General features: G+C 29.4%; 1 protein-coding gene across 1 annotated transcript in view; it reads right to left on the bottom strand.

The window, feature by feature from the left end:
- Positions 1-10,391: 10,391 nt before the first annotated feature.
- Positions 10,392-26,174, bottom strand: part of LOC129969501 (dipeptidyl peptidase 2-like) — a 42,493-nt gene continuing 26,710 nt past the window's right edge. Inside the window, exons 5-11 of the mRNA XM_056084101.1 lie at positions 25,361-25,448; positions 22,921-23,087; positions 20,503-20,682; positions 16,887-17,043; positions 16,735-16,799; positions 12,559-12,629; positions 10,392-10,641 (exon numbers count right to left, since the gene is read on the bottom strand). Of these exons, the coding sequence (XP_055940076.1) occupies positions 10,536-10,641; positions 12,559-12,629; positions 16,735-16,799; positions 16,887-17,043; positions 20,503-20,682; positions 22,921-23,087; positions 25,361-25,448 (834 nt within the window). The 3' untranslated portion in view covers positions 10,392-10,535. The remainder of the gene's footprint in view (positions 10,642-12,558; positions 12,630-16,734; positions 16,800-16,886; positions 17,044-20,502; positions 20,683-22,920; positions 23,088-25,360; positions 25,449-26,174) is intronic.

Genomic DNA, 26,174 nt, shown 5'->3' with positions numbered 1-26,174 from the left:
TCCATTTGGATTAATGTGTCAAAAGTTTTTTTTTTCTTTCAATTTGTAAAATAATTATCTTCCAAGTTTGGCAACTCATTCAATTTAAATTTTAAGATTTATTAATTTAAGTTGAAAATAATTTTTTTTTGCTCATGTAATGATTTAGACATTACACAAAAGTGTTGAATTAATGTAGCGATTATGTAATAATCGTAATGATTTAAAATAGTTTTTAAGATGAAATATACGAAATTTGAAAATTAAAACTTCCTAGGAAAAATATTTTTTAAAAGTCCATATTGAAATCAATATCCAATTTAAAAAGCAATAATAATAATAATAATGTAGACTATTATTATACTTCTTATTTAACTGCAAACGAAAGAAGTGAAATTGATTATGGGAAAAAGCAATTCCAATTTAAAATTTTTTATACATCAAATGTTTATAAATAGTGATTTAAATATATAACGCTAAATCGTAAAAAAAAATAACGATAAGAGTTTATTAAAATATTGGCAATTATGGAAATTTGAGAAACTGGGCGACAAGTAAATGCATTCATCGAAAATTTCAATGACAAATTTATTGAACACTAGCCGTTTTTTATGACCAGCCGGTTCGCCAGTTTAGTATCAATGCTCCTAAAATGTTCAATTAAATATTTCATGTAACTTGGTCTCATAATAGATTTTTCAGGAAAATAGTTTAAAGCTTCAAATTTTGATAGTCATATATTATTACGTAAACCTTAAGCCTTTCTGTTCATTGTTCTATGCATCTCTCTCTATTTTTCTCTAATTCCCGTAAAATTCAGTTTTAAATTAAAGTGGAAATAATGAAATTACAATTAATATTAAGACGTATTTTAGTGAATTTCAGCATGTCTTTAAAAAAATATGAGATCTGGAAGAAGAGTCGTTCAGCTTCCAGTTCTCATATTTTTCAGCATTGAGATTTTATGGGCACTACAGAATAACTTTCATAATTTATTATATCTCAAAGAATTATTCAATAAAAAGTTCACGAATTAGTTTTATTTCCAAAAAGGTTTAAAATGATGTTAAGAATAATTTTTTATTAAATAATATACTTCAAAAATTATGAAGTACTTTGGTCCTAAGGAATCATATTTCTTAGGACCAAAGAATTCCTGACACTCCAACTTTTAAATAAATAAACATTTCTATTTTCTGCGATCAAATCTGACCGATTTATTAAGTTCTGAATATTACAATTTCAAAAAATCAACATTTTTATAATATAGGTTAGAGAAATCCTGGGAGATGATTGGCTTCTTTGAGACGATCGATGAAGTAATCTAAAATCGCCCGTTTTTATAGAATCGTGCTATTCAAATTTTCATAAATCGATCAGCTTTAGTGATTGATTTAGTTGATTGGAGTACACTCTTTTTTATTTAAAATATTAACATCTCAAGAATATTTTGTTAAATATGATTCACAGGGCAGAGGATATATGTAAAAATTTAAAATTAGTAATTCATTAGCATTTTTTGACTCAATTTACATAAAATATAATTATTTATTTCATTTAGATCATTTTGTCAGCAGATGTATGTCTATAACTAAAAGTTTACAAATTAGAATTGAATTAATAATATAGGTATTGTTAAAGATCATAAAAAAATGTTTCCTAGCCTTTATTGTATTGAAAATATCATATTTCATATTTATTTCATTTCATACGGACACGTGCTGAAGATTACACTTTTATATATTTAATTTGATTTAATAGTTAACTTATTTTTAATTTGAGCTTTTGTCAATGTGATGGCAACGCTTGATAAAAGTTATTTTTTTCTCGTTGACGTGAAACGTGCACTTGCAGCATAAATTTTATTTTTATTTTGTACGAAATAAATTGTTGAAAAATATGATTAAATTATTTGTTAAAAAATTTATTAAAAATGTAAATTAATTTTGTTGGTTAAAACATTAGCATCATTAAAAGCATAATTTTTTGATCTTAAATATGATGTAAAAATCAATTTTGTATACTGTAATATTTTCGGAAGTTATAACGGAAAAACATCAAAATTTCTCTTAATTTTTTATTAATTAAAATTCTAATTGAAAATTTAAAAAAATCGCTCTAAGGTGCACATTCCAACCTCCAATGTAGACTTGTGCCAAATTTGGTAGCTGTAGGTCAAACGGTCCGACCTGTAAAGCGCCAACATACACACACACACGCACGCACACATTGAGCTTTATTATAAGTATATAGATGGTAATACTTAGAGACAAAACATAATTATACATTTGAAATTTAAATTTGAAAACACGCTTTTTTTATCCCCTCCTTTTATCAATGTAAAGTCAATAAAGGGTTGACGGGAAAAAAAGTATTCATTAAATTATTCCCAAATATAGTTTATAACATTAAAATAAATTTATTTACTTAAATTTAAAAATTAAAAAACTTCTAGTATAAGTTAAAACACGTCATCTAATACTATCTAAACAAACAGTACTTTATTTACATCAAATTAAAAATTGCTTAAATATTTAAAACCTAAGTATATCGGTTAACAGTATTTTTAAGTGTGAAAATAGGACAGTAATCATTGTTTCAGAGTATTACAAATATTAATGCTTTTTTTGTAAGTCTTACATGCATTTGCGACAACCCCATTATTTTTATTTACATTTCGACATCACTCTTATTTTTAAAGGCATTTACATATTTTCTAAAATTTGAAAATACTTGTGTTCCTCAAGGTTGTCCAATGAATATATTAAACTCAGAGACTTAACAAGCATCAGTAACTCCAAAAGCCAATTATTGCCGCACTCATCGCAGAGGCTACGGTAGCAGGGGGGCAATTGTCCCCCTGTCGGCAGCGTCTCGCCCCCCCCCCCCCCTCCCGTCGGCGAGAGATTCAGAGTTTCGTCGGTAAAAGTGTTTACCACTTCAAGATGGTTGTAGAGAGATGCGCATTATCGAATATGATTATTTAAAAACTGCCTTGAAGTTAATATATTGTAAACAGTCGAAGTATCCAAGTAACGATTAAAGTGCTTTGTCTATATTTGGCAAAATAATCGATAGGGTGGTAGATCAATAGTATGACGTATTTTGCAGACAATTTTTGATAGACTAACTAAGAACTGAATGCAATGGATGTCGAAGATGTTAAGTTCGCAGATTTTCAGACATCTGATTCAAATGTCGTTCATTCAGCTTATAATTTGTACTACTTTTGACATATAACCGATAAGCTAACAAGTGAATAAGATATCGACAAGGTGATAGGCTCATTTTGTTTGCAATTTTTGATCGGTCGGCTATGACCTCAACGCTACGAGTGTCGAAGACGTTAAGTCTGCGGATTTTCAGACATTTGATTGAAATGTCGTTCATTTAACTTATAATTTGACAATATATCCGACCGAATAAGATATCGCATACTGCTGACAATTTTAAGGCGGCCGACTGTGAACTGAATGTGATGAATGCCGAAGACTATACCTGCAGATTTTCAGACATTTGATTGAAATGTCGTTCATTTAACTTATAATTTGACAATATATCCGACTGAATAAGATATCGCATACTGCTGACAATTTTAAGGCGGCCGACTGTGAACTGAATGTGATGAATGCCGAAGACTATACCTGCAGATTTTCAGACATTTGATTGAAATGTCGTTCATTTAACTTATAATTTGACAATATATCCGACCGAATAAGATATCGCATACTGCTGACAATTTTAAGGCGGCCGACTGTGAACTGAATGTGATGAATGCCGAAGACTATACCTGCAGATTTTCAGACATTTGATTGAAATGTCGTTCATTTAACTTATAATTTGACAATATATCCGACCGAATAAGATATCGCATACTGCTGACAATTTTAAGGCGGCCGACTGTGAACTGAATGTGATGAATGCCGAAGACTATACCTGCAGATTTTCAGACATTTGATTGAAATGTCGTTCATTTAACTTATAATTTGACAATATATCCGACCGAATAAGATATCGCATACTGCTGACAATTTTAAGGCGGCCGACTGTGAACTGAATGTGATGAATGCCGAAGACTATACCTGCAGATTTTCAGACATTTGATTGAAATGTCGTTCATTTAACTTATAATTTGACAATATATCCGACCGAATAAGATATCGCATACTGCTGACAATTTTAAGGCGGCCGACTGTGAACTGAATGTGATGAATGCCGAAGACTATACCTGCAGATTTTCAGACATTTGATTGAAATGTCGTTCATTTAACTTATAATTTGACAATATATCCGACCGAATAAGATATCGCATACTGCTGACAATTTTAAGGCGGCCGACTGTGAACTGAATGTGATGAATGCCGAAGACTATACCTGCTGATTTTCAGACATTTGATTGAAATGTCGTTCATTTAACTTATAATTTGACAATATATCCGACCGAATAAGATATCGCATACTGCTGACAATTTTAAGGCGGCCGACTGTGAACTGAATGTGATGAATGCCGAAGACTATACCTGCAGATTTTCAGACATTTGATTGAAATGTCGTTCATTTAACTTATAATTTGACAATATATCCGACCGAATAAGATATCGCATACTGCTGACAATTTTAAGGCGGCCGACTGTGAACTGAATGTGATGAATGCCGAAGACTATACCTGCAGATTTTCAGACATTTGATTGAAATGTCGTTCATTTAACTTATAATTTGACAATATATCCGACCGAATAAGATATCGCATACTGCTGACAATTTTAAGGCGGCCGACTGTGAACTGAATGTGATGAATGCCGAAGACTATACCTGCAGATTTTCAGACATTTGATTGAAATGTCGTTCATTTAACTTATAATTTGACAATATATCCGACCGAATAAGATATCGCATACTGCTGACAATTTTAAGGCGGCCGACTGTGAACTGAATGTGATGAATGCCGAAGACTATACCTGCAGATTTTCAGACATTTGATTCAAATGTCGTTCATTGAGCTTTTAATTTTCACTACTTTTGGCAATATATAACCAACAAGGTGAGATGTGAATAAGATAAAATATGTCGCATTTTGCCAAAAAATTTTGATAGGACGACTAAGACTTCAATGCGATGGATGTCGACGACGTTCAATTCAAATTCTCAGTAATCAGATTTAAATGTTATAATGTTCATTCAGCATATACTTTATATTATATTTAGCAGAATAATCAATAAGCTGGCAAGTGAATAAGACGACACCTTTTTCTCGACTAATCTTTTCCCCTTCGGCGAAGATTTTATCATAGATTATGGGAAAAAAATTATTTTCATCGAGCACTTCGATTTCCTGCCAGTGGAATTATTAGAGAAATTGAAGCTTTTATATTGTTCATGAATAGGACGATAGAGTTGTTTTCCATAATTCATCATTCAAATTGAAGTTCTAAAGTTAATCGTCATCTTATTCATCTCATTGTTACTTCCTCGGTAACGAATTTGTAAATTTATTTTATTTATTTGTCTGACTAAAATCTAGTTAATGGTTAAATTAAATTTCATCAAACACTCTTTTTTTTTTGACACGATTGCGCATACGCATGCTAAAAAAGTATTTAAAAAGTAACTTTATTGTAGCGAAATTATGTGGCTTCATTATAAATTACTGAAGTAAGTAAATTGTACAATTAAAAATTAAATTTATTTACAGTAAAATATCTGTTTTCTTTCGCAATCTAATTTATTATGCTCCAATTATTACACTAAAGAGGTATTACCGACTACAACTGACGACAAAAAAAAAGTATTTATGGTACGGTAGCTTTTTAATTACACTAAAAGAGTTTAACCAAGTATGCACTAAATTCGTTAAATAAATTACTTCCTAAATTATTCAAACTTTGCGTTCAATATTATGACTGTTTAATCGGGGAATGTATCGGTTTTATTTTTTTTCCTTACAATTACGATTAGCAGAAAAACTATATGATTTCAGATGTTTCTAAATTTTTAATAGATTTTATATAAAGATGTCTTGATAAAAGGATGATAAAAATTGTTATTCATAGGATATTCAAATATAACACATTAACTCCTAGACATTCGAAATTACTTAACTTCCTAATTAGATAGCTGATCTTATTTATGACACAATTATTATTATTTTCATCCCTAGAATAATATAAAGGAATTTGAGGTAATGATGCGTTTTCAAGTGATTTTTGAATTTAAATTACTTAATACTTTCACTTAATTGCAGATTTAAAATTTAGTAATTCCATAGCGAATCAGACTCGTCATTGAATACAAAGGGGTTAAGAAAAACCAATGCATACAACTGAAGAGATAAAACTCACTTTGGGGAAGGAATATTAGCTTGCAATAACTTCGAATTAAAAAAGTATTTACCCATAAGAACGCATGCCTAAAACTGAAGATAGGGGAATTCATATTCACTGTTTTTTTAAGCCTAAATATATATTGAAAAATAAATATATGGGGGATCTAATGTTTACGCTGTCCATTTTTAATAAGAATATTTTTCATATCTTACATAAAATTCTAAGTTTGTACACATATTTACAAAATATTTTCTCAAGTATTCTTAAAAAACGACATCATTGTATCTTTTCCGCATTCTATATTGATCGTGTCAGAACTATAGTAAATTTTTTGTTGTATTAAATGTAATTTGTTGTATTTTTGTTGTGCACTTATTATTCTCAGATTCGAAACACATCTGGATTCCTGCTCGTTGCTGCAATCCTGATTTAACAAATATTTTAGGAGGAACTACGCTAAAAAATCTACTTTTGGTGAAAACATCGAATATTTTTTATTATTTTAGATTTCTGAAAAAGTTTCTTTTATAAAACTTTTTCTTTGAACTTTTTTTTATATACCTTCTGATATAAAATAAGAACATGCATTTGTTCATTTAGCATGACACGTCATTCTGGCGCAATCTGTGTTTCAATCTATATTCAGCAACCTAGAAAGGAATATAACATATTTTTTTCTAATTTCAGATCTCAGAGAAATTAAATCTTAACAGTCTCATAAAGAAATAGACTCAAATATTGAAAATTATTTGATGGTCAGTTAAAGAAACTGAGAAATTTTTTTTACGAATTCCTTTGTAGTTTTAACAATGAAAAAAAGGATCAGCATCTGAATAAAAAAAAAACGAAGCTAAATAATACGTGATTTTCTTTAATTAAAGGTAACATTAATAATTACGAGTTATTTTGAAGCCAAAAGAGATATATTGTGCTTTTCCTCAACATACTTTATATAAGAGAGAGTAAAAAGGTTTAATGAAATTTTTGAATCTTTAGTTTCATTTAAAAAAAAATTCGAATAACACAAAAATCATTAAGTTTAGGTGGACTGCATACTAGTAACTTAATAAAGAAAGAAATAGTAAGCATTGAAATTAAATTTCAAATCAGATTAATAGATTTTTAAATTTCAAAAGGTGATTTCAATAAGTTTAGAATCGTTATTTAATCATGTAACAGAAATTCAGTGTCATTTTGATTTGAAAAAGAAATTATTGAAGGCAGGCTGCTGCAATTTCAAGGGAAAAAATACTTACTACTGAAGCTTGAGAACATTTTAATTTGCACATAAAATAATAATTTTATTTATAAGAAATATTTATCTACAAGGCTTTCAATCCATTATTCTCAAATTCATGCTATAAATGATCCATTAAAAATCGGAACTCGAATGGAAAATTGGCATCATCATTATAATTTAGATTCTTACGGAAGCAAATACTTTGTTTTATAAATAGCAGACACATTAAAATAAATTATTCCTGAGATTCTTTTAAATTAATTAGGATACGCTCGAAAGTTTAAACATCCAATGCTCACACTCAGATTGCACAGCCATTGCATAGACAAATTGTACCTATTCGGTACATTTAATGCATGCCATGAGGATTTGAGCCATCAATCTTTCTGACAAATAATCAATTAAGGAAAAATCTTGAACCTACTAATCAAAACCATTCAAAGCAGAGGTAAACTCGTCTAACTCATGAATTTCAGTGACGCTTCAACAAAAGGTCAGATGGATAAGTTGGGCTAATATCCTGGTTTAAGAGGTGACCATTTCTGACAAAGCGATAAAATCTTTCGATGCTCCTGTGAAAGAAGATCTTTGTTTAAGTGACAACTTTGTGATGGGATCTTTAGTTTAGGTGAAATTAAATTCTTTTGTAAAAATTAACGATACATTCAGATGCCATTAATAAACATTACAACTATTTATTCAAGATAAAACTGAATGTTGTCTACTTTTTAATCTTTCTTTTATTAGCGTAAAAAGATGCCTTTTTTTAATCTATAATTACTTATTTCCCTTTTATTAATTCTTATTTAAAAGAAATTTGTAATTAAATTCAGCATTAATGGTGGAGAATTCTTTCACTGCATGCTATTACTTAATTTATAAATTTTCAGTTATAACTCTTAACCCTCTAAATGCTTAGCTCGCGATTTCCGTGGGTTGGCAATGAGTCTATTTTCTATTGCATCCAGCGTTTTTCGCAGCTTAGTGTGGTTATTTTTTAGAATAACAGATTTTTATTATATCATATTATCAATTATCTTTGTTTGAAAAATATTTGAACTGATTTGCATCTATCGCATCTAAATAGTGATTTTAAAAAATTCCGCAGTCAGAGGGTTAATGTTCGTTGGCTATTAACTCTTACTCATCATAAAATCTGTTTCATAATCATTCATTCATCATAAGAGAGCATTGATATGCTTGGAAATGGCCATTGAAAAATACATGAAAATATTTTATCCCTAGAATAATCGGGTTGTCAAGTAGTGAATAACTTTTTCCTCGTTTGTACTTTTATACTACCAATTTTCACATTGTTTTATATTCTGTAAGATTATATATGGTTATAATATTCTGTAATATTATTCTCATTTAATGAATATCTAAATGATATATTAGTTCTAAAACAAATTTCATGAAGGATATTGAATCTAATACTGGATTTGAAAAAGTTGAAAAAAATATCACTATCTTTTTGGCTAGTAAATGCAAAAATAAACTTCAAGAAACAGACAAACTTCTTACTCCCATTAATCAAGTTTTACACATCTGGAAACTCAAATGATACCAAGCAGACACCATAAGTTTTAAATCAAAATTCAAATTAGATAATACATCACCTAATTAACATAGAAAATATGCTGCTTCTCAGCCGGTATTCAATTTCTCATGCAACCAGCCAAAGTATTTTCACCGTAATATTCCCGTATAGTTTTTAATATGGAATATTTTGTGCCTTGCATCTTGTACAATGAACAGAATCCAGTATGCAATTTTGGACATCTTTACAATGATCGATGAGGTCTAAAATTTGACAATAATTTTGAAATCAAGATGAGATATGAAATATCGTTTGTTGAGTTCTGTTACACTTTTTGATTATTACGATCACACACGCACATATAAAAAGATTAATCTTTCTCGGATTCTATCAAAAATTTCATACATGTCTTAAATTTTGGTGTACGAATTACACGCGGAAATTTATCCTGTTAGTATAGTGTTTTTGTGTTATGATTATTATATAATTGCTCAGATAATCACCTTTCTGATGGATTTCATCCAAATTTTAATGCATGCAATCATTAAATTATTGCCATAATTATCCATGTAATCATTAAATTATTATTAAATGATTGCAATCATTATGCATGCAGTCATTAAATTATTTAAATGATTGCAATCATTATGCATGCAGTCATTAAATTATTATTAAAATCCAAATTTTAATGCATGCAATCATCAAATTATTATGAAATGATTTCCATAATTATTCATGTAATCATTAAATTATTATTACATTATTGCAATCATTAAATTATTATTAAAATCCAAATTTTAATGCATGCAATCATTATGCGATGAAGTCAAAGCTAAATCTTAGCCTTCAACACAATGCATTTTTAAATTATCGAGTTCAGAAGCACAATAGAATTTTCTGTTGAATGATTTTACACAAAATCGAATATAAACCAGTAATTTTGGCATAGAAATAACATAATAAATTCCATTAATCTAGATTTCCGCTTTTGAATTATCTTCTTCACAGATAGATAGACATAATTATAAAAATGTTTTTTTCCCCCGAATTTGAAGAATTTTTAAAGCGTTGATATTCATCAGAAGCTTGAGTTCAAATTTTGTGATGACTGTAATACATTTAACTTCCTGTATTTTGTATAGAAAAAAACTTTTGTAAGAAATATTAGATCATGAAAAGTAAAAAGAATATTAAGGAATGGTAGATTATGGAATTTATTTCATTTTTATATGCGTCTGATTCTAAAACGCAGATGAATGTAAATTTGAATGAAAAATTGTCTGTGACAAAATATGCAAGTACAAACGCCTTACGTTAAAAATTAATAAGTTTTATTAAAAACATACATCAAACACCATAAAATGTTCAAAGGATTAAATATATGTCGATAAACATCAAATATTTGTTCTAGAATTCATTGAAGGAGATTGATTCGCTGCTACTTCAGAGCAATCTATTGATATAAATTCTCATAATAGCTTTGCAACCATTTGCCAATATTTGCCAATTCGAAATCCCTAGCAGTTCTGACTGAAGGTGGATCATTTGGATTATCCTCCCTGAAATAAAACAAAAATCAAGGGAAATTTTAGATATGATTGCATTTATTATAAAATTAAATTTGTTTATTATTTCACTCTGAACTATCAATACTTATATTGAGACAATGCACAGTTGCTTGTCTATGAATGAAAGCTAAAAAAAACCCGATGAAATGAAACAAGAAGTTCGCTTTATTGTTGAAAAATATCGGAAAAATACCGATAATTTTAACAAGGATGAACTTAAAATATTGATTTATCAAAGTCAATTTTAAAAAAAATCAAAATTTTGGTAGTAAAAATATAACATCCAAATGTAAAGAAAGAAGCTTTAAAATAGCTGTGCGTGTGAAATACTTTTAATCTCTTACTTTTATGTTAATAAAATCAATATTGGCAAGTTAAAAAATATAGCTGGAAATTGAGAAATTAATGTGGAAATTTTAAAAGCTTTCACGCTTTTAAATAATAAATATTCGATTTTTTCAATTTTTGTTATTTTTTTTCTTTATTTATTGTAGAATATGTCAGCGAAATCTGTCATGCTCGGTAGAGTTAAAAATATATCATTTGGTCTGAATCAATATCGAATGTGCAAATACCAATTTCTGTTTTTACGTGAAGCAGCTTAGACAAGGTTTTTAAAGTTTAAACGGATTGATTTATAATATGCGGATAAACCTAAGCAACAATAAATATTAGCTATTGGATCATAAATTTTACGTTTTTTATGCTGGATTGTAGCAAAAGTCAATGAACTGAGGTTTGCAATTTTTATAATTTTATATTTATACTGATATATGGTCGGTTACAGCTATTATTTTCTTCCAGCTTACTTTTTATTTTGTACGGGACTGCATTTTTATCTGTTAATAGATCATCATTTAATTACTCCGATTTTAGTGAAGAGTGTTGATTTGTGTAAGTGAACATTATAAATAGAGAATATCCCACTGTAAGGAAACGGAACTTTTGATGTATATATTTACGTCTAAGGTTTACTACAAATAATAATTTTTTTTATATATTTATTCAGCACTTTGCCAATGTGCTTGAGAGTTTTTACTTCGATTTTCGTTAGTTAATCTGTTACAATCATATCTAATATATTCTTAAATGGATAACAACCCGTCTAAAAGGGCACATTTTTAAATTTCATGAGATTATCGTAATCTACTTTTAGCATGTATGCCTCTTAATGTGTCATTCTTTCTGTTATAAGATTCGCTTTAAAACAAAGGCAAACAAAAGCAATCTTTCAAGCACAAATTTCTGAATTGAATATATGAAATGGGAGATTGTAAGTATATGCTTAGAACTTTGGTTAAAGTACTAGTTTAGTTTAGATTAGTTATATTAACGTCCCGTTGTAAAGCAACACTAGGGCTATTTTGGGACAGACCTCGTAATTTTGAACAACGGTCAGATGAGGAGGACGGTACCTGAGCTGGCAACCCCCTCTCCACACCACATCATACCAGGGGAGGACGTTCGGCCTGACGGATTTAGCGAGCAACAGACCCCCTTACACGGCGGTTCTCCGGTGGAATTGGGTCTCGAACCTGAAACCCAACGGCTCACAAACCGAGACCTTACCACCAGGCCACCGCGGCCCTTTGTCGAAGTACTGTACAGAACAGAAGACACATAGCAGAGAAATACTAGCGAACACTATTTGAAATTGTCATATTTAGTCCATATATTCTAAACGATTTCTTCAACAGAACATCGACATGAGCAATAAAAAAGCTATCTTGATATAAAATGGAAAATCGGTACATGCTCAATACATTCATGATGCATACACAATAGATGTTAAAGATGAAAAATGTGTTAGTGATTATGATACTTCATCACAGTTACTTTTAATTACAAACTACGAGATTGTATGAATAATTTATTTCATTTTATTCTATCGAGGAAACATGTTCATACCTGAGATCGAGGTGATGTGCACCACCATCTACTATTACTGCAACCAGAGAATCAGAGATGTTCTTCAAGATCTGAAATACGAAAGAATTGCATCTATAACTTAACTTTCATTGAATTTCATTGAGTAAGGAATAAACATATATCAGTAAAATTTAACAATATGATTTTTTTATAATCTGTTAGTTATTTTGATAATAAAGAACCTTCGAGTACAATATTTCATTTTGAATAATGTTAAATTGATTTAAGTAAGTATTTAAAAAATTATGGCAACATCTCATGATTATTTGATTCCCGTATTTAATGCTATTTAAATTTAGTTGTATTATCTACCAGTAGAAGAATTTATTTGATTTGATATGTCACATTAATATTTCTCATAAAGCTTCGAAGTGGAAATCTCACTTTTGAAAAATACAAAACGACAAGGGCGAAACGAGAATCGTATCTTAAACTTTCATATCGCAACAATGATATTTGAGCCTGAGGAATTCTAAATTAAACCTGATCCATGCAATGCAAGTAATTGTTGATAGAATGGAAATGAAATTAATACATTTGATGTCACGATGAATAATTATGTATTTCTCTAACTACATGTGTCAGTTATACTGTGGCGTGCCACGTCCTTCTTTCTTTTGAAAGATGAGCAGTAGATTTCAAAATAAAATTGGGCCATCACACTTAACGTTCATAATATGACTATGAATCGACTCTGTTGTAATCAATTAATTCCATCAACTACGAAATGTGATTTTTCAGCAACGAAGAACCATTAACATAATTTTATCTTGGATGTAATTCAATATACATTCCAAATAGATTCAAAACTATATTAATAATTTACAACTCAAATAGATTTGTTTCAAAAATGATGATTCACGAATAAAATTTCGTATATTTTTTAAACAAATAGCTATTTTAGCTCATTGGATTGTTTTAGCTAACATTATTATTCAAGCATTTGAAAATTAATTCGATTTTTGAGAGAAATAACAATCTGTTTTCTTTTATGCTATTTCGAAATTCAGAATGCAAATTTAAGTGAAACATATTTCTACTTAATTTTAATATCAATATTTTTATTTTTAAAATATTAAAAGCATATTAATTTATAATGCTGTAATCTTTTGACATTGATGATGATGACTTTTAATAAAAAAAACTATGGAAAAAATTATTTCTGTAAAATAATTTGTGTAAAAATTGGTTATAATTATAATATATTATACCATTTCTTTATATGTGCTTAGTTAAATAAATAGTCAGAATTCAATAAAATTACCTTTATATCTCACTAAAAGTCTTGAGAATTACCACTGACTATTTAGAGAAAATGATTGTACAGAAAGAAAAATAATATATAGTTAATTTTAAAAAATAGACCATATTTTAAAATCGCACGTATATTTGAATTAAAAATTGTGGTTTCATAGATGAATAACGACTATATTTATTTATAAAGTAGGGACAAAATACAATAAATTTGCTTCATTTTTAATACTAAATATTCCAAATTCGATAAAATTGAATTCCGAATATTTTTAGTCTATCGCTTAAATATACATAACTGTGAATCAGAAAATCATTAGGATTATCTGACATTTTTGTAGTCTAGTTTTTAGTCCCGAAGTATGCTAAAAAATAATATTTATCAATATTCTATCCACAGAATACTTGATCTAACATATTCAGGAATATTATTTTACTTTTTATTGCAATGAAATTATTAGTATTTCTGGCTATCAGCAGAAAAAAAATGTGCATCATTTTTTGATGTCCTGATATAATGATATGCGAAATATTATGTAATCTTAATTTCCCTGTGTATATTTGTAGTAGCTATCGATTATTAGAAGATTCGGTTTTTTTGGTGTTTATCGAAGTCTTGGTGGCATAAATGTGCAAACAAATATTTTAAATATCTTAAATATAAAATACAAACGTTTTCTGTGATATTTGTGAAGTAAAATATTTGACTCCCTGCCGACCCACAGCAGGAATGAACTCGGAAACGTCTCATTAAAGTACACGTAATTTAACATATTCAAATCCATGGTATGTAGGTGTGTATCTTAGTTATTATTTTAAAGTTTTTTTTTCACTCTGGGAAATATCTTGAGCTGTGGTACGTCTTCCTGGTTTAAATATTGAAAAGGATGTGTTTCGAAATTATTGCCCGACAGGCGTCAGCCTTTCTTGCTGCTTTTCTGAAGAAGGAAGCTTTTTGGTTCCGGCTTTTTTTTAAAGTTCTAATACTTTACGGGTGTGTCAAATAAACACCCTTTTCACGAATTACATAGAGTTACAAATAATGTGCTTTGATCAGTGGTTTTCGAAATGATTTTTTTTAAAAATTTTTGCTTTGTTTTCTACTATTTGTGTACATAGTAATCAAATCATTTTATTACACTGTAACGCGAATTCAAAATTTTTTAAAAAATAGCCTCATTCTAAGTCAAGCTTTACAAAAATCTTTATTTTTTTGCACCAGAAAAAGAATTCTGATATCCTATTTTCATATGAAGAATCTACAACTTCAGATTAGAAGAAGAAATACAAAAATACACTAATGAATTCTATAACGAAAATTTAATTATTTTCACTCGAATATTTCAGCTGAGGAACCATTCTACTTGTTGTACCATTTTCACTTTTTTTTTCATTTTGATAGTTAAAAAAATATATATTATGAGTTACAAGAAATATAGATTAATTTTTCGACAAAAAAATAATCTTATAGTATAATTTTTCTTGCTTCTCAAAACAGTGAAACGAGTCCTTTTATTCAGAGAATAACAATAAGTTAAAATAAACATTCGATAAATTTTATTGAAGTGATTCAAGTCAAGATGAAGTTTTTTTTTCAAATATTTTTTTAAATCTAAAAGAAATTAAATCAAAAATTTCCTCCAAATGAATCCTCCATGAAAGTTCTACACGACCTCCACTAAGGGAAAATGATACTTATAGTTTAAATCAACGAATGGCTTTAAAGTTAGTGAATATTAATTGGAGCACTGAAAATAAAAAATTGCAATAAATCTAAAAGCTATCAGTATCATTTTTATGCAGGAATAAAAAAAATTACGAATTGAATTCTAATTCAAACAATCATAGCATGACAATAATGTAGACTTAATTCTCTTATCTTTGTTTAATTTTTTAAATTTGCTTTTAATTATATAGTAGCGATAAAATGCAAACATAAAATGTATTTTATATCGTTGTAATGCGCATGTGAATAAATACAGTTACTAAAATAATAAAAATATTATTGTAATATATTATTAAATTTGAAAAATTAATTTTTAAAATTTAGTTAAACTAGTGAGAATTTTTTTTTGTTTCAAAACAGTATAAGTATGGTTTCCAAACAATAATTTGTTTGGAATTTATTTAATAATAATTTCGAAATTTCTACTAATTATTTATTGAAATATAATTAAAAATTTTGAAAAATATTTTTTGAATGAGTCTCAACTACTCAAGAAGTAACTATGTGTAAAATTTGGTAAATCTAGGTCCAATAGTCTACCCTATAGAGTGTTTTAAACAATTTTTTCATTTAGATTTTTTTCATTTAGATTTCACAGAGACTGTGCCGGCTTATAAACATTATCACATTAAAAAATATACGTGAAAGTATGCGTTTATTAACTGGCGACAGATCGAATTTATTCTTATTTAAGAAGACGTTTCTGTAAAATACAAGTGATATTTGGAAATCCTGCGGCGTATGACTTCCTCGTGCTTCGAAAAATAACAGACAATGCAGTGAGTGATGAAAATGATAATAAATAGGTTATAAAAAAATCTTCCGAAAAAGAAAATTAGCAGCATTTGAGATAATATGAAAGGGGTCACAATTTTCTGGAGAATGTTACAGATAATCTGTTTCAATTTTCAAAAAGGTGTGAAAAGTTTTATGAAATCTGTGTTTTTTATATGAAACCTATACAAAGCAGGATTACAGACTTTTTCACAATTTAGGACATGTCTTTTCAATAAAAAGGATAAAGGGAATCAATAAAAGGCATAAGCAAAACTCAGTCTGGTTTTTTTTCTTCTCATTTTTATGACTTAATTTATAAATTTCTAATTAAAGAAATAAATGAAACGATGAAATTTCGTTAAATAGATACTCGAAAGTAATTAAAAAACTATGTTTCTTACACCACCAGGGGCCCATGGATCCAAATTTCCATTACTGAACACTATATTTGATGAGGAAGAGATATCTGTAAAGAAAAATAGCGTCATTAAATTACTGAAATTGGCTTTTATGCATTAGTAATATATATTAAAAAACAGTCGGAAAAAACTACCTGCTCCCCAGTATTGCACATCTAAATAGTCTCTTCTAGGCAGTACTTTGTAAGTCTTATAGCAGTACTCGTCTCTCATTTGTGAAGTGAAAGGCAAAACCGGAAACATATCCACAGTACCTGATGTACTTCCTTCTAAATTGATTTCTGTACAGGCCTTTGAAAATATACGTCAGAATAAGAATTCAGTAGATTATTCATTAGAAAATATTTTTAGAATATTTGGAACCTAATTTCAATAGGAATATTTCAGCTCTTGCGCAAATACTTTTTAAAACTTTTAAAGAATTAATTATTGTCGAGCTTTAAATCAGAATTAGAAATGCTCAGATATTTTAAAAGCAGGAAAAATAATTATCGAGTACCTGATTAATATTATGAGATTTATAATTATTAAAAAAAGTATTAATATTATAAAGAAGATTATTCACAGCTAACGAATTTAAAAGTTGCAAAAATAAATCTATAAAGATAAAAGCAGATGCCATGCTTTAAAAATTATTAATTTGGACATAATTCATATAAAATATTTTAGCTTATCAAAGTTATCGTATCAAAAAAAATTTCAACAAACTTTTTTTCTTGCAATAAATGAAGAAATTTATTATAAGCAATAATTTATTTGTCTTAAGAAATCTTTTCCATAGCAAAAAAATTTGTTTGTTTGTCCGTTTTGACCAATCACTAAAGTATCAATTTTGCATGGCTATAGTGTTTAGGATATACAGAGTGATTATAAATAAAGTTACGATTTCAAAAATTGATAATTTAAAAACTACTGGTCAGAATGACTTGATATTTTAGCAGAACAATCGTTAAGAATGGAATTTTGTTTAACAAAGGAAAAAATAGTTCTAAAATGTGCCGATAGATGTCGCTGTCAAGGTTCACATTATCTGGAGATAAGCGAATTACTTATACGTGACATGCGCACTGCAGACATAGCTCTCATAAAAGTGCAGACCACCAGCTCTTTGCTCGAAACTCCACCAGGGAACTGCTCTGCTACGCAGAGCAGCGCCAGTTCAACTTCCACCACCAACAACCAAGGACCACATAAAGTCCCTGGCATTCATCAAGACCAAGGCTACATTACACCAATTTTCCGCCACTACAGGAGATAGCTTCTAGCTGAAGCGGGCTCTCCTTAACATCCCACCTGACTTCTTTGCTCGAATGCTTCATCATGACTCTGATTATGAAGGATCACGCTCTGCTCTTGAAGCTTTTTTATAAGAACGATGAATGTGCACTTACAATTATCAAGAAATTTAGGACATTAAAATCCATAAAAGTGGGTCCTGTAATCACAGATAGTCTGCGAAAAATGATTGCTAAACAGACAGATTCATTGACGTGAAATGGAATAGAGGAAATAAACCAGTTTCAGCTGCGCAGTGAAAGATGTGGCTACAGCATTGCAAGAACAGACTAACAGTAATGCTGGAATCAGCAGTGCACGGGGAGTTGGCCGAATACTGGATATGCCGATCAGAACGGCGCGTGAAATCCCGCAAAACATCTTGCGCTGTTATAAGTACAAGATAACTCATATGCAGCAATTACTACCTGCTGACCTAGAAGCACGTGAATCTTTTGCATTACGATTTCTTGCCCGGGTGGAAGTGGATAACGGATGGCCATGGAACATTCTGTGGTCTGACGAAACCACTTCCATTTGCATGGTTCTGTAAATACGCAAAATTGCAGGATATGGGCGACAGAGAATCCGTTCCAGCTACCGCCATTACCACTTCTGTCTGAAAAGGTCACTGTGTCGCACGGAATACCGGCAGCGTTTACTGTCGGTCCGTTATTCTTCGAGAAGATCCCACGTGCGGCTCCCGTTACCTGGACCGTTACTGGCAAGCGGTATGATGCACTTTTGCGTAACCATTTCCATCTGGAACTTCAGCAGCGTCAATGTGTGGATCGCACAATATTCATGCAAGAAGGCGCTCCTCCGCACATTGCTACTCCTGTGAAGCAGCTTGTGAGTGCTCATTTCGAAAATGATAGGACTATAAGCCACCATTTTCCAACAGCGGGGCCGTCACGTTCCCTCGTCTTAAACCCGTGTGATTTCTGGCTTTGCGGATACCTGAAGAAAGTTGTTTACAGTGGACGGATTAAGAATCTAGCAGACTTGAAGGCGAGCATCACACATCACATCCATTGTATCAATTACAGATACCCTCCGATCTGCTGTGGAGCATGTCGTTTTGCTCTTCCAATTAGTAGCGGAACAAGGTGGAGGGCATACCGAACAATTTTGGCCTTAACCACCCATCAGTAAGGTGTTTGTTCCATGAAGATTTTTTTTTTGTCATTATTACTGTTGTCGCTATAAACATGTATTCTTGCCTTATCGCAAATAAATTTTTAGTAAAGCCCTGATTTTTTCCTTTTCATTAACAATATTTCTGTATTTAACGAATCCATTTTTGGTCTTTCCTAACAAAATTACATTGCCTCACGATTGTTCTGCTAAAATATTAAGACCAGTTTTTAACATTCTGACCAGTAGTTTTAAAATTATCGATTTTTAGAATCGTAATTTAATTACAATCACCCTGTATATGCATTATTAATATCATTGATGACAAATTTATAAGTTTTGTGAGAAATTTCATTAAGCAATTTGCAACTAATTCCTACATAAAAATAACAGGATTTTTAGAAATTTAGTTAGAGACTGAATTATAAAGTAACAAATATTATGAATATTCAGAAAGGAAATAAACTTTAGGATATCTGAAAAAAACTTCTTTATTCAGAAAGGTTATTTCCCATAATAATAATAACGTTATATTAATCTATTAGGGAATTGATTTTGAATTGGTATTTAAAAACGAGATCGTAGAATTCAATTTTAACCAGTTTCAAATTAAAGAATAAGGCTAATATTTCTGAATCACTTTCATTTATCTTAATAAAGCTTCTTCTTTAAAAAAGCTATTACGTAGTAAAGTTTATATTTCTTAAATTTAAATTATTAGTAGCGTATAATAACACTTTATTAATAATAGTGAATATAATATTTTTCAAACTGAAGTAAAAAGGATGAAAGAAAGAAGGTGATCTACTGAAAGCAAGTTAAAAGTTTCTTACCTCAATTATATGAATTTCTTTTGTAGTCGTTAACTCACTCACCCCTTTACATGATTAAGTACTGTAGTACAACTGGGAACGAACCATCATTTTATGGTTTTCAGTTGTATTATTGTAAATTGGACATCCATAAATGTATGAGAATCAGTGGCATCGATAGCAAGCCACGTGAATTCTTGGATAGTAAAACTGTACTGGCAAATGGAATAATAATTTGAGGAATCCGTTCTTTTACTTTCTGTATGTGTGTGTGCTCTAAATATCAGATTATGAGCTAATCATATTTAGTTTCGTATAAAGAGTAGAAACTGTTTCGGTGTAAAAATAGCTTTATTCTGAAACGATGTAATATTAAAATTGTTTCTTCAGCGTCTTGCGATAAACACTATACATGAAAATGCGTAATTTGGCGATGGTTTATTATTATAAAATAGCGTTCTATTAAACATAGTACATTCTTTTTTATTCATGGTAATTTGATATAAGAATAATATTTATTCAATACCTGATAATCCCATGCTGTAGCATCAAAACCGAGACCACATCCAGTCGGATCGGCACAATATATATATTCTTGGTAGATATCAAAGCATTCCACAGTTTCTGATGCATTATAGTACAAAGCAACTGCCTGACAGAGACCATCTGCTGGTCTTGATGCTGATTGCAGACGATTACACATCACCTACCGAAAGGAATTTGAAAATAAATTTCTGCATTAAACTATAAATCATCATCTAGATTAAATAAACAAATGCTTTAAAATCTTTTGTAAAGCTTAAAGATTAATTTTTTTTGGAACGCTTTAGTCAAATCTGTTTTCAAGAACGTCTGCTATCGTCGACAATTCAATTTAAAATCAAGTCTTCAAAGCGTCTCAGATGATGTACTATTTCTCGAGTAACAGACAGGTAAGCAAGCTGTTGAACATTTTATTATTTATGATATTACGCCTCCAAGCGATATCACGAGTTTTCGAAATTAAAAATGATGATCACGGAGACAAATTATGGGCTTTTAAGAAAAATTATGGACTTCAAAAGAAATAATGAAGATATGGAATTTTTAATTTAATTCTTCCAAAAGTATTCACCTTGCCGTCATTGGGACACTTAATTTCCTTACAAGCGATGGAAGATTTACGATTATACAGCTGTCTAAGGTCAACAGGATGATGAAGGAGCCATGAGCGCAGGCAGGTCGGTTGAAAGAAAATTATTAATGTGTTGCAAAATAAATCAAATTTTTGAAAAATACAAATTCTAAGAATTTTGAAATATTAGATTGATATAAATGTTTTTTTTTAAATATAATTGGTTAAGTATCTATTTATGTCATTAAGTCCGTTTTTTTATTTACTGAACCTATGAATGTTGAGTGTCTACTTAAATAACGCTTTGTTCAAACTCAGATATCAGCAGTCATAACTCAGAATAAACAAATAAATGACAGTAAGCAGCTGTATAGTTGTAAATTTTATAAAATCTCTAAAAGATGAATCTAAAATAAATTTTAACATGTAGATTAAGTTTAAAAAAAGGACTAAAATCTGGATTGAAATGAATGTGTCTCAAAATGCCTAAATCTTCCATTGCTGACAAGGGTGTTGCGACCCCGTGATCTATTGAAAATGGTTTGTTTTTGTATGCCTGACTTACCTTTAAAGTTCCACCTATGATTTTAGAAATCTCCTATGTACGAATATAGCTGACTGCGACAACATTCTATTTACATACAAGTACATAACATTAAAATTTGTTCAATAAATTTTTATGTGACCTGAAATGCATTTTAATTATTTTTATCTGACTTATTCAAAAATGATTGATTATTTCGTTGAAAATAGATGCTGATATTTTGGATAGAATCTTGGAAAAATCTGATTTTGGCAGTTTTACGTAAGTACTGCCGTATATGTTATACAGATGCAGTTATATAAGTTTTTTTATAAAAACATCTGGAAAAATTTCAGCAAGCGTACACTGATAATTAAAAAGCATGGAAAATGCAGTTCAGAGTAATATCACGGACTTTGAATTACCAATAAAGAGGTAGAGCGTGAATTTTTTGTTGAAGTCATGATCTTTAAACAATATTTAAGATATGAAGTAATTGTAGGGCCACGAAAATGAGCATATAGGTTAGTATCCATACCATTTAAAGAAAAATAGTTCTATTACAGTGAGGCTTAAGACAATATTTATTTAAATATTGCTATTTTCAAAAAAATGTGGTCATGTTGAATAACAATTAATACCAAGAATATATATACATTTTTTCTGTGATTCAAGCAAATCCTTTGGATATTGTATTTCATCTTTAGTGGGTCCATTTATATTGCCTCTTATCTGCTACTTAACTTTTTTTTTTATTTAGAAAACATTTGCAAAAATTTCTCGGCTGTCTTTAAATTGAACAACTGATTATCATAAAAGAGCATCTTGTGATTCATTGTTTATTTAGTAAACCATACTTTGAAGCAAAATATCTTTTGGCATTCCATATTTTCAGAGAAGTTCACATTTGAATAAAAAATTTTCGGTCTCCAAATACATAATAACTTTTCCCAGAAATTTTCAGAAATTGTTTGCATGGTCTCTTTATTATAAGCAGATAAACACACACACACACACACACACACACACACACACACACACACACACAAACAAACAAACAAGAATAATGTCAAATGAACAAGGGCTTTGCAAAAAAAATATTTTGATTTGTAAGAACTAACATTTATTGGTAACAAAAACATATAAACGCAAAAAAAAAAACCCCCACCTTTTTTTTTCTAATAAAACTTGGTAATTTTTTTTTTATGAAACTAAATGTCGCTTTGAATTACATGCATTTACACGGCATTTTTAGGACATTGAAAAGTATGCGCAGCATTTAAGCGAAACAGTATGGGTAGCGTTACCTTGACTGGAAAAGCTGGGAAGTTCCCCATGAATGATGCTGCGTAAGGATAATCCATCATGGCTGCAGAGACAAATGCATTTCGAGCCCACCTGAGTAGATGCTGATAGTCTTGGGCAGAATTCAAAGGTTTGCAGAGCCTGAAAGTTCTTGCGATTTCCTCGTAACCTGAAAAGAAAAATAATAATAAAACACTGACATATGTATTGAAATTAATAGTAAAATGTGAAAAATTGTTCAAATACTAAAAAAAAAAATATTGAATGGACTAATTTTCAATGAATAATTTATTTTCAATGAATGAACTGTTCAACTTTGCTGTTAATTTTTTTTATCACGTGATAACAGAATGGGAATGGGATTTGGGATGTCGAAAAATAGCAATTGGCCGGAGAAAGATATAAAGACAATGGATCGTTGGAGGTTATCGATCATAAGAATCAAAGCTAAAAAAAGTTAAATATCAGAAAAAAACTCCTAATTTAAAACTTTTGAATTTAGATTCTGAATTACAGTAACCTGTTTTTAACTCAAATCGCATTATTGAAAATATCTCTACAGAAAAATTATGAAACGATGATTATGATATTTCGAACGGTCTGATTAATCAAGGCATTTTATGTGACCAACTACGGTTTAAAAATCCATTTCTCAGTAGTCAGAATTTATATTGTAAAATAAAAATGTTTTCACGTATTTACTGAGAATTTGAGATGGCGGATTTTAATTTTATTTCACCTGCAGTTGGATCAGTTTCAGGAAGTAAGCAAATATGCGATTGCCTAATAAAATAACATTACGTTTAAAAATTCTAAAAAAAAAAAATCTATTTTCAGCGTTTTAAATAATTAAAACAACATTAATGCCTGCGAAAAAGGTTTAAATGAAATTAATAAAACTTAAGGAAAAATTCCATTTAAAGGAAAGGAAGATATAAATAGGAAAAAGCTTTTTGAAAAAAATCGAACGAATTACAAATGTTAAACACTTATTACTTATCAAGCTCTTCAGAAGAAATGCTCCATAAAAAATCTTCTCCATTATAAAATCAAATAAGAGCTAATTTTTGAACTCAAACTACAATTATAAGCTTCTAACACTACATTTTTTTTGTGGCAAGTGAAGAAAAAGATTTTTCTAATTCTGAAATTAATTAAAACTATTTGACATTGACAATGTCATAAGACATTTCGTTGAGCTTTCAATTATTTCATTCGAGCAGAAAGTTTTAAATTCTTTTAAGTTCTTTAATACTTTGATATCATTGAGAAATTTTCATTAATAAAAACCAAATGGATTGTAAAAAACAAATCGCTTGTAATTGTAAAAAAATAAAAAATAAATAAATGTCTTTTTTAATTCAAAATTTTTCTATATATTTTAAACATGCGAATTTCTTTTTATTTGAAAATTATTAAACAAGTAATATTTTATTATGTTTAACTTCTTGGGGGGTGGGGTATTAGCCATTACCACAAACGAGTTGATTCCACATTGAAGTTTGTTCCAAGTGCGAAAATTTTATAATTGGCTCTGATCAGTAGATATGCATTTCAAAACAATTAATAGCTAATTTTTGTTTCCAAAAGTAATTTTAATAATAAGTAGTGTTAATGTGAGTTAAATAATTCTAAGTAGAATAGATTTTGTTGATTTTATTTCGAAAAGACAAAGAACTCTTTCTTTCATCTGCTAACATCATAATTTATTTATAAAAGCTGTTTTAATTAGAAACGAATTTTCTTCCCTCATATTACATAATTTCTTATTATAAGCAGAATAAACTAAAAAGGGAACTCATACATGAGGTTTTTAATTGAAAAGACACAACAAGTGATTCAATGTTATAGTATGGTAAGGAAAGATGGTATTAATATCGTTTTCTGACAATGATATGCTCTCAAGTTATTGCGAGGGAACATCAGTATTACAAGATCTACGCTATAGCAGAAAAAGATAACTTTACATGCATTTATGAGGTTTTTATAGATGCTACATGGGGATATTTAATTGCAAAAAAACATAAGTGCAATCATTTGCCATCACATGTCATAAATTTATGAGAGATTGGGCTTGATTGGATTATTGGGTTTTATGGCGTTCTCAGTATAGCTAATCATATCTTCGTATGGGAATAAATCCAACAGCTGAAAGAAAATTACTCAAATGAACGACATATTACATTCCAGATTTATTCCATCTATTTATTAAAGTTAAAGTTTAATAACACATCTTTTCGAAAACAACACTTCATTCGTAACTCTTTAAGTAAACCACTTTTTTGTTGTTGAATTCTTCTATTTCTTTTTAAACTATTACATATATTTTATTCGGCAATTTTATTCTTAAAACAAACTGATTGATATTATCAATGTATACTTTTTTAAATATAAAATAAAATTAAAAATAAAAGTGCTTTAAAAATTTTGTTAAACATTTACCCGCTTGTCCCATGGCTGCCCATTTGTCCACTTGAGAAAATGCCGATCGAACTTGTGCTTCACAATCAGGTGAAATATCGTGGAAGTCCTATCGTAAAAATCAGAAAAATATTATAATTTAAAGTAAAAATTTTAAAAAAATAGTAAAATAATTGTTGATTATCGAAAAATAAGAAATATATACAAATAATTATCAAAGAGATAATAAATTGGTGATATTTTATTGATAGCTTGGTTAAATAGCTTATTTCAATCAATATAATTGATTTATCTAAGAAAATGTTCAATGAATCTTTTCTACATTTAGACGCATTTATCTTTTAAAAATCTATTCGAAAATATAGATTTTACGATGTAGATTTTGGCGAATCTTCACGTTTCGGACCTTCTTTAGGCGAAAAACACATTATTGACATTATATCTATTTGTTAAATACGATAACTTAAAAAACTTTTGACCTAGATGGATACAATTTAGTATAGGGACTTAAGATTAAATTTGTAGATTTATATCAAGGTTCGAATGTAATCCAATGACAGCACATCTGTCTGCCCTGCTGTTCAATCACAAGTGAATTCGATATCTCCGAAACACAAAGAATTTAGAATATAAAATTAGGTGCGCATGTTTAACATCTAAAATGGAGATTCTATTCAAATTTTGAAGCAAATCTGTCAAAGGGTTGGCCATCTCTAAGTTTGCACTTTCGCATGCATTTAAATGCAATAACTCATAAACGGAATGAATAACTCATTATTAGATTTGCTGATTTAGTTGATTTAGATCATTGTTAGATTTATTGTTGATTTTTCGT

Source organism: Argiope bruennichi, chromosome 5 (genome assembly GCF_947563725.1).
Source record: "Argiope bruennichi chromosome 5, qqArgBrue1.1, whole genome shotgun sequence".
NCBI lineage: Eukaryota > Metazoa > Arthropoda > Arachnida > Araneae > Araneidae > Argiope > Argiope bruennichi.
Note: the sequence above shows the minus strand (reverse complement) of the source record. Positions and strands in the feature narration are given on the sequence as shown.